This window comes from Toxorhynchites rutilus, chromosome 2, assembly GCF_029784135.1.
Source record: "Toxorhynchites rutilus septentrionalis strain SRP chromosome 2, ASM2978413v1, whole genome shotgun sequence".
Lineage (NCBI taxonomy): Eukaryota > Metazoa > Arthropoda > Insecta > Diptera > Culicidae > Toxorhynchites > Toxorhynchites rutilus.
In genome coordinates, this window is record NC_073745.1 from 212676379 (window position 1) to 212687132 (window position 10754).

Below are 10754 nucleotides of genomic sequence, written 5' to 3' on the forward strand. Positions count from 1 at the left end.
CTACCTGTGCAAATCCGCTTCGCGAATATACATGCAAGTCGGGGGTACTTTTGTTCCCACCGAGCTGTGTTTCCCTAACACGGATTTCAAAATCAATGTGCCTGGGGGAATCCGCTTTGCAAATACATGCAAATCGGGGGTTATTTTTGGTGTTGAGTACTTTTGTACTCGATTGTCGTTGGGCAGACCGAAACATGTTTCCCTAAAATGTACTTTTAAACTGAGGAGCCTGGGAAATCTTCATTTCAGATACTAGAGGTGAATGAACTTCCGCAGTTCGAGCACTACGTAAACATGAGATGTGCAATAATTTCGGAGGGAAATGTAAAATACAACGATCGTTTGACAATTTTTCCATTCAAATATTTTAAAAGGACGTTCATGAAATTCACTTGTAACGAAGAACATAATCTATTACAAAAATTTCAATGCATTCTAAAATAATATTCGAAGTGGTAAACAAGTGGATTGCATATTATAATTGCGTAGTTCTACGTCATCAATATGCGGTCGTGTCCTAGATACAATCCCTTACAATTTTTTTCGAGGTGGTGAACATTTTTTATGGGATAACTTTTTAAAATTCGAAATATATTAGACCAGTATTTTTTTATTTTTTTATTAGGGTCTCTTTTTCCATTTTAGGGTGGTCGGAATATTTTTTTTTCACTTTTTTCCAAAAATGACTGCTAGTCAGCAATTATCTAGTCTTACTTGGACAAATATTACACAAAGCCCCACAGGAAATAGTCTAACGGCGTCAAATCGCACGACCGAGGTGGTCAATTGACTGGGCCATTTCGTGAGATAACACGCTCACCAAATTTGGTTTTAAATAAATCGATTGTTGAATTCGTCACAACGATTCAACAGAGATACCCAAAGCTTGTGAACGACGTATGAGAGACTGATTGAGGTCTCCCTCAATTGATGCGCTAGCGGCAGCAATATTTTCGACACTACGGGCACTTTTGCGTCTCATTCACTGGAAAAATTTTAATGCCTGTTCATTAAAATTTTTCCACTAGGCGCTCAATTGTTGATATGGCAGGATGACTATGACGACTATAAATTGGACATAGCGCTCTTAAAGTTGAGGCCGTTGACTCCGAGTTTCGATAGTAAATTTTAATACAGGCAAACCTTTTTTGTGCGGGGGATAGGGACCGCCCAAAAAAAATTGCATAAAAAAAATCGTGCACTTCACCAGCAGTTTTAAAAAATTGTGTTCGGTACACATTTTGAAAAAACTTTTTTTGTGCGGTAGATAGGGACCGCATAAAAAAAGTTTCCCCCAAGAAAATTACTCAAATCCACGCCATTCACCGTTCAATTTCCTTTTGTTTCCCTGCTTTGTGATGGGACACTTTGCCTTTTCGGTTACGCATGGCTGTTTTGTGCTTTTAGTTGCATGTCGAAACAGCAACACGTTAGAAATCATGTCATGCAAAAACTTAGAAAAACTTAGAGTATTTGATGAGAGGAGGGGAAAGATTTCAGAAGTGGATAATTAAGACGCAAATATGCATTTTTCGCACTGAAATCTATATAAACCATCGGAAAAAAACTCAATGGACGATAACTTCGTCAAATAAGCTTCTTTTCATACAACGCACAAAAAAACCGCACAAGAACAGAAAATCGCACAAAAAAAATCGCTCAAAAAACCGCACTAAAGCAGGTTTTACTGTAATCTCGACTCGTTGTTGAGAGCGGGAAAAATATGGCGTCGTTTGCTGTCCCTATCAGTCTACTCGGTTACAGATAAAGGGCGCTATGAGTTGCCACAAGTACAGATTTATCTGGAATGGTACAAATTTTTTCGTTATTTTTGGCACAGATTCTGTACGGTACAGAGTACAGATTTTCATCAAAAAGTACAGATTGGTACAGATTTTTTTCCACTTGTGAAATTTCTGATATTTGAATAAAGCAACATTCAGGTACATGACGAATTTTACGCCGCAGTATCGCTTGGTACTGCTGATCATAAGAACATTTACAATGCAATGATTGATCAGTTTTATAAGCACGGAATTCCTTACATGGATCGTATGAAAGGATTCACGTCAGACGGTGCGACGTATGTTTTGCCCCAGATCAACAGATTGAATCGTTTGTTCCATGCTGAAAAACCTGAATTCACGATGCTACATGAAAAGCTGAAAGATTTCCATTTGATCATTTTCACTAATATCTGCAAGAAATCTTACGTTGTTTCAATGTCCAATGCTATTAATTATGAAGATAATTTGAAAAGCGACAAGAATTTTTAGGTTGGAATAGCAGCAAAAGAAATTGTCAGTACAAAGGATAGCGAAAGACGAGATATAAAGGATATTTGTCGCAGTTTTTTCGTGGTGCTGGTTAAGCAAATGAGAAAAATATTCGATTTTGATGATTCGACGCTCAAGGCTGCGCCAATGTTGAATCCCAGAAACTTTTCCAATTTGACAAGCATTAGCGTTGTGTTAGAAGCGTTTCCATGATTCTACAAGTTGAAGAGAATTAATTCCGTACTCCAAAGATAAAATGACTCCGTAAGGAAATCGTAAGTTTCAGAAAACGAGCATGTGCAAGGTTGGTGGACAAAAATGGATGACTAAAAAGAATTGACGGCTCGTTCGCATTTCGGCGCTTTGATGTCTTGTTTGTAACGTTCTCACTATGCCTCACTGCTCGGCAACTGTCGAGCGTTTTTTTTTTTCTGAAAATGATCAGAACAAAAATAAGCTTCGTAATCGGCTCAGCAACGATACGATGAACGCTATTTTGAGATCAAAAGATGCGATAAAATATCGTGGCGGCAGCTCGAAAATTTTAATTAATGATAGTATGCAATCTAGATTCAGAAAAACTATGTATAAGCATCATCAAACAGTATTTTTTCTTGTTAATATTTTTTTTGACGTTGGACTACATCTAACCGGAATATATGGGGGGTAAAATGAAAACCTAAACACAGAACATGCAGGAAAAAATGAAAGATTTCGAATGCTTATAACTCGAACATTTCTCACTGCATCGGAAAGATGTTTGCATCAATTGATAGGGAATATTTCTACGCATCTATCACATTTAATAAAATGTTATTTTTAATTAGATAAATAATTGAATAACTGTTAAATGTTAAGCGTTATCTAAACGCCCTAACTGCCTTGTTTTGGTTGGCCTGATTTACGGTTTCCCCAACACAGACTTCAAAATCAATGTACTTGTAGGAATGCGCTTGCAAATACATGCAAGTCGGGGGTATTTTTGTTCACACCAAAATGTGTTTCCCTAACACGGACTTCAAAATCAATTTACTTGGGGGAATCCGCATTACCAATACATATAAGTCGGGGGTATTTTTGTTCCCACATATTTTTGTTTTGTTGTTGTTGTTGTTGTTGTATTTTTGTTCCCACAAAAATGTGTTTCAAAACAAAGATGTCTGGGGGAATCCACATTGCAAATATATGCAAGCTGCGAATACTTTTGTACTTCCTTGTTTTTGTGCAGACCAGAATATGTCCCCCTAAAACGTACTTCTAAACTGAGAAGCCTGGGAAATCGTACTTTCAGATACTAGAGGTGAATGAGCTTTCACGGTTCAAGAAATGTAAAATACAATGATTGTTTGACAATTCTTTTGTTCACATGTTTTGGTAGTTCTAGGCATCATACCAAACGTAAAAGGAAGTTCATCAAATTGACTTGTAACGAAGAACATAATCTATTACAATGCATGAATTGATCTTACATGGCAACTGTTCAAACTTTTTACTTATAAAGTAAAAATGTTGAATTCAATTGAATTCGAAAATTGTTTCATCGATCGATAATTTAATGAATACAATACAAATGCTTACTAAAAGTACGGTAGTCCCACGTCAACCTTGCGGTTATATCATAGATATAACCCATCCATTTTTTTTTCTCTACAGCGAATATTTTCGATGGTACAGATTTTAGGGAAAAAAGTGCAAATGAGAAAGATATTTACCCCTCTGATACAACTTAAAATGTGACAACAATGGGCACCATATATTTTTAGAAAACCAGCATGTGCAACGTTGGTGGACAAAAAATGGATGACTAAAAAGAATTGATGGCTCGTTCGCATTTCGGCGCTTCGATGTCTTGTTTGTAACGTTCTCACTATGCCTCACTGCTCGGCAACTGTCGAGCGATTTTTTTCTGAATATGATCAGAACAAAAATAAGTTTCGAAATCGGATCAAAAGGTGCGATCAAATATCGTGGCGACAGCTCAAAAATTTTAATTAATGATAGTATGCAATCTAGATTCAGAAAAAAAAAGTACAAATGAGTAAGAATTTTACCCCTCTGGTACAGATTAAAATGTGACAACACTGGGCACTATATATTTTTATATTTTCTCTTGAAAGCTGAGCATAACTGAGAATAACATATTCAAAAATCAGAGATATGTTTTTTAGTTTTTAAATTATGATTTTTCAAATTTAACATATTTTCAGTCTTCGGTCACTATTCCTATGCGACTAGACTAGATCTGTGCGACTGCAAATCAATGTTTTATGATAGAATTTTTTTTTAGGCTAGTTTATTGGCCTCAATTCAATATGTCGATCATCTGAATCGGTTCAGTAGATCAAAAGTTTTGATTTTTTGTAACGGGTCATTTTTGTAAGTAAAAGGGAAAAATGTTTTTTTTTTTGGATCATCGGTTATCTTTCAAAAATCATACATGAACATGAAATTGGGGATACATTTTTTTTCAAGTAAAATGTCTTTAAATTGCATGAAATGTCGAGATCTACTGTCATTTCGAAATTTTTTATTGTCAAAAATCAACACTCTGGGAGTTGCTTTTTTTTCGGTATACGAGGCAAACCGAGAGCAAATGAAAACGGTCATCTTGATTTTTCATATGGGACTTCCTGCGAAATGTTGATTTGCACAATAAATTACCCTGTGCAAAATATAATATTAGCTCAATCGGACTTCATTTAATAGTGTCGCAGACCTCAAAATTTTTGAAAACCGCAAAATTGGGACCACATGAAATCGGGATTTTCAATAAAAAAAATTATATCTGAAATGTCTAAAAAATGCTTGAAACGTCGAGATTTTCTGTTATCTCAAAAAAAAGTTTTTCTCAAAAATCGGCTTTTCAGACGGAAAAACTACCGAGTGCCAAAAAGTTAATTTTCGACAAAAAATAAATCGAGATAACAGTAACGATGGAGATGATTAGATGAAAATAATCAAACAGCTTTTTGATTGCATATCTTTGTAACAGAAATTGTTCAAATGAATTGTAAAGGAATACACATTTCAGTGATTAGATAGTACCGTAAGACTTACTAAGGTTAGAGACGTTTGTTAAGAATGTGGGACGAAATGCCACTATACTCATGCCGGGCCATGAAGAATCTAATTATAAATTTAAATAGGGTCTATTTATATTCTACTAAAATTACGATCTCATAACTGAACACAGAATCGAGTTTCATGAACGAGCTTTCGTCATGAATGGTTGTGATTAAGGAAACGTATGTTATTGCACCAACAACTATGTCATTCTGATTTAATATTCCGAAGCCTATCTAAAATTCATGAAATTTCTAATATTAGAAATGATACGTAAATATTATTTTTCACGGGATACACCGAACAACAGCATTGTTGGAAAAAACGAAAAACCAATTTGATTAGCATACTGCTCACTTCACAGAATAAAACTGAAAAACATCCAATGACGTCATTCTTCCCGAACTGTACATAACCATGGACGTTTATATATATGTACCAAGTTCTCCGCTCCCCGAGCTCCAGAAAGCTCAACAAACTAATGTTCGTTGTCGCTCACGGGAACAGACGAAAAAACTTTCCATCCACAATTGCGCAGATACAATTTCCCTGGTCGTTCTCCAACACCCATTCGCCCCATTCTGGAAGGACGAAAATCGATGAGAATATAGGTCATTCATTCACGGGACTATGAATGAAAGTTTTCCCTTCAATAGGAACTTTTTTGAATGAATTTTGAATGAACAACGCACAACCGTGAACTGATGTTAATTTTCTTGTTTCTCTCCCCTTTCCCTACTTTCAGATATCCCGTCAAAGTATTGACGCCTGCAAGGACCACTTCCGCGATGATCTGCTTAAATCGGACTGGGCTCTTATGGTGGAACTGAAGAAAACCTTCCAAATCCTGTAGTTCGGTGGCCTCACAGTTTATATCGCCACCATTCATTTCCTCTTTTTTTTTCGTTTGTTTCAATGACACCTACATCCCGACTGCTACTGGTGGACTGAAACGCGAGGCTTAGAAGCTCCAGAGTCGAAGCAAGTGCAAACTTTCCAATGTTCTAGCTAGGCCACTGGAATCAGCAATGTTCCCCGTAATGTTTACTTAATATGATGATGTATCACTAGTAGGTATTTAACCAATTATTTGACTTCGACTTCGATCTTGTAATTAATTTAGACCTTTGCAATATTTGTTTAAAATGTTTCGTCGTTTGAGCGGCGACGAGAAGCGATTCTCAACTAATAGTGTGTGATTGCTAGCTGTGTCTGCATGTACAATGGGAAGTGGCTGTAAAGTTTCAAGCGGCGCGAAGCATTTTTAGTAAGATCTTATAATAAAAGAAAGCCTGAAGATGAACCTGTTAGCCTCCAAAAAATCGTATCGAAAGAACGCCCTGATTCAGCCCGTTTGTGTCACAGTATAAATCCGCCATTTGCACTTATCACGCGAATCTTCATAAAAAAAAGAGAATTGTCAGCGTTGGGATTATTTCTGGTAAGTGACATTTTTCTTTGAATTTATTAGTAAGTAATACGATATGAATTTTGAGTTGCTCAAAAAGTCAATGTATTTTTGTTTATTAGAAATCAAATAAATACGAAGGGGGTCTCCGTAGCCACATTGGTTGCGCGTTCGCTTAGTAAGCGATCGATCGTGAGTTCAAAACTCAGGACCCTCATTGACCATCTTTGTGTTGTTACAGAATAGCTACGTCCACGCAACAATCATCAGCGATGGAGATCGATCCACGGTCGAAATAAGATCGATTTATCCATACAACTGCTCTGCTCTGCAAGACACATCGGGCTGCTGTTCTATAAATAACTCAACAATGATCAATCAACTGTCTCCGCTGTCCGGTGGTCCCACTGGATAATAGAAGAACAGAAAGAATACTCTTACGCCTAAATGGCTACTGTGTGAATGTACCATATGTAATGGTATAGAAGGAATACTGGCGAATGGCAACTGTGTAATGTGCTAATTATAGATATATGATAACCATGTGACATGTACACGATTAAAAAAATTCGGCTCTGTTACAGCTAAAATGCTAATGAGCCTTAAATAAAAAATTGGAAAAAAAAAATAAAAAAATAAATACGTAACCAAATTTGCAGGTGGTTTTGCACTCTGAAATTTGTTTATTGGCCCCAAAAAATGTCCTGTGCAAAGTTTCAGCTCAATCGGACATGATTAAGGGGTGCCTCAAAGCGCTCAAAGTTTTAATCTTTTTGTCCTCGAAAATCTTCCAAGGGGAGAGTAAAGGAAATTTGGAAAATCGATTTTTTTTCGATGATTTCGAAACGTCGAGATCTAGTGTCGTCTCGAAAAAAATTTTAGGCCGAAAATCGACCTATTGGGACGAAAGTATGGGAAAAAATGAATTATCGAATTTAATGAACCGACCATGTACATTTTGATTATTGGCCTGTGCAAAATTTCAGTTCAATCGGACATGATTTAGGGATGCCTCAAAGAGCTCAAAGTTTTGATTTTTCCATCCTCGATAATCGATTTTTTTTCGATGCCAAATGACTTAAAAATACATGAAACGCCGAAATCTGTTCTCATCTCGAAAAAAAAAATTGGCGGAAATTCGACCTTTGGAACTTAGCCTGAATGGCCAAAAAATCGAAACTTTGGGTGCTTTGAGGCACCCCTAAATCATGTCCAATTGAGCTGAAATTTTGCACGGGTATTTTTTTTTGGGTCAATACACAAAATGTATCTGGTCGGTTCTTTAAATTCGATAATTATTTTTTTCCCATACCTTCATTGCTTCTCCCAAAAAGTCGATTTCCGGCCAAAATTTTTTTTCGAGATGACAACAGATTTCGACGTTCTTTGCATGTTTAAGTCATTTGGCATAAAAAAAATCGATTCTCCAAATTTCCTTTACCTCCCCCCTTGGAATATTTTCGAGGACCAAAAAATCAAAACTTTGAGAGATTTGAGGCACCCCTAAATCATGTCCTATTGAGCTGAAATTTTGCACAGATCATTTTTTTGGGCCAATAAACAAAATGTACATGGTTGGTTTTCGAAATTCGATGTTGATTTTTTTTCCATACATCCATTGCCACCCTCACGTTCATTTTACCCACACCGAAAAAATTGTATACTTTTCGATCTGTTTTAATTTCAGCAAAAAAGATGAAAAAACACTTTTTTGTAAAACATTTGGCCAATTAAATCGAAAAAAATATATTGAATTGCAAGAAACTGCATTAAAGTATTGGGAAACATGAGTTTCGAAAGATATAATTGAAGTTCTACTTAACATGTCCGTATCACCCCCACTTCCCCAACGAAACAAAGCGTAATCGGTCGAGTCAAAAATTTATAATAAAGGTAATAAGCTTAATAAATTAGTGTTATGAGTTGATATCAACTTAATTTTGAAAAAAAATATCTAGTTGATAATTTTTTTTAACGTATGTCGAAACCAGAGAGGCGTTCAACAGTAAGAAATTTTCGAACCAAGTAATTTTTTGAAAAAAAAGGAAAAATGATTTTTTGGACCATCGGTTAACTTTGAAAAATCATAATTCAAAAACGAAAAAAAAGCCTCTACTGAAAAAATAAAAAAAAAGGTCTAATGTTTTGCGATAAAGAACAAAACTACCACTTTTCACGAAAATCTGAGAACCACTATATCGGTTTGGCATGGAATATATGTAGGGGAAGACGGGGTAAGACGGCCACCCTAAGCATAGAGTACAATTGAACACAATGCATACAAAATTGAGGCATTTCATTATGTCAGCATCGATCTTTAGAATGTTTTCCGCAATCACGTTGACCTCCGAAAGCTATTCTTTTTATTTCATAATGTTATATGATAAATTAAAAAAGCTATGAAAAAAGTGCTACTAAAATCATGACGGGTCTAGTTGGCCACCACTAAGGGTGAGATGACCACATGAAATGACATGAAATGGATCTAGGCGTATAAAGGATGATGGTATCCGGCAAAATTGTGCTACATATCAAGGTCGTTGTATTTGAGATCAAGCGTGACAAGAGTTGGTGTTTAATGTGCAACCCTTGCGAAATTATCATAATTAAAAATTATTATATTTGGTTTCTGAAAAAAACATCAAATTTATTACGAATGCGCCTTGAGTTATTCAACCAACAACTCAAGTGATGTGATGTTCTCATTCAATTCGTCAATTAGGCGCGTTCAAAGGTGCGTTTATGGCAAATCACATCTCTTACAATAGTGGCCACCTTGCCCCCGCTATAAGTCATGCAAAAGTGTCTCAATAATTCTATGAAACGCTTTAAAAACATACCGTTCGCTGTACAAACACACTTAACAGGACTGTGTGTTTACTATTGTAACATCGGTTTCACAGGACATGTCCATATTCACCACTAAAACACTAAATTTCTTGCAAGCAAAATGACAAATCGGTGCTCGTCGTCAGCTGAAAAGTTTATTTTTATTGTTTATCATGACGTTTCACCTATATACACACACACACACACACACACACACACACACACACAGAAAACTGGGTATACATGATCGAGTGTAATGCTATACACCAAACTAATGTATTGTAATTATCCAATAGTTGATTGTTTCAATAATCTAGAGAGTGACCATTCTTACCCCGGGTGGCCGTCTTCCCCCGTCCTCCCCTATAAATAAAAATGATTTGGTGTCCGTTCCTCACGGTTTAACTCAAGAACGGAGCAACGGATTTGAACAGTCAGTATCAGGATTGATGAGTCTCCGTCTGTGTCAAGTGTATATGTCAAAAAAGAAGTTAGATCGCGAATATAGAACGCGCACACAAAAATAATTTTCGGGAAACGTGAGTGTTCGAAATTATTAAAATCAGAAAAGCAATTGTGGATTCGACGAAGTTTACCGGGCCAGCTAGTGAATGAATAAATGGCAGCATTTTTTGCAAGTCAGGATTTATTGTGTTCAACCTTCACCGACATCTTGTCCACTCCCCGACGGCTGTGAAGATGTGGCCGGCATAGTTATTTGTCATTAAAAGTTCGAATCATCAACATATGCATAATGGGAATGAATTGCTACTCTCAAGTGTCATTCAGTGTGTTCTGTGTGCAAATGGATTTGATCTATCACGGAGAGCATTTACGAAGTCCATGCTCACGTTCAAGCTCAAGAATGTACATACTTAATTCAGGATGCAGTGTGAAATTCCACATATCAGGAAGAGATGATCTAATCAGAATAAATAACAGATAAAGTTAGTTTTCCCAGCACCCAGTCCCCAATTTAAATAGTATCCCAGTTAATCACTAGCACCAGATATTACACCCGTTGAATTGTTCGCTCTCAAAGTGCTCAATGAATAATACAAACATTGGTCCTTCAAATCGCACGGACACAGTCCAATGATTGAAACCGAACGCGTCTTCAAATGCAACCCCATGCGAGTTACCGTGGGTTAAGCGAGCCGATTAGGCACCACGTTATT

At 36.5% G+C, this 10754-nt stretch overlaps 1 protein-coding gene across 1 annotated transcript in view; it reads left to right on the top strand.

Annotated features, from left to right (window-relative positions):
- The window catches only part of LOC129767774 (eukaryotic translation initiation factor 5B), a 311161-nt gene extending 304519 nt beyond the window's left edge, over positions 1-6642 (top strand). Inside the window, exon 10 of the mRNA XM_055768962.1 lies at positions 6085-6642. Within this exon, the coding sequence (XP_055624937.1) occupies positions 6085-6192 (108 nt within the window). The 3' untranslated portion in view covers positions 6193-6642. The remainder of the gene's footprint in view (positions 1-6084) is intronic.
- The last annotated feature ends 4112 nt before the right edge of the window (positions 6643-10754 follow it).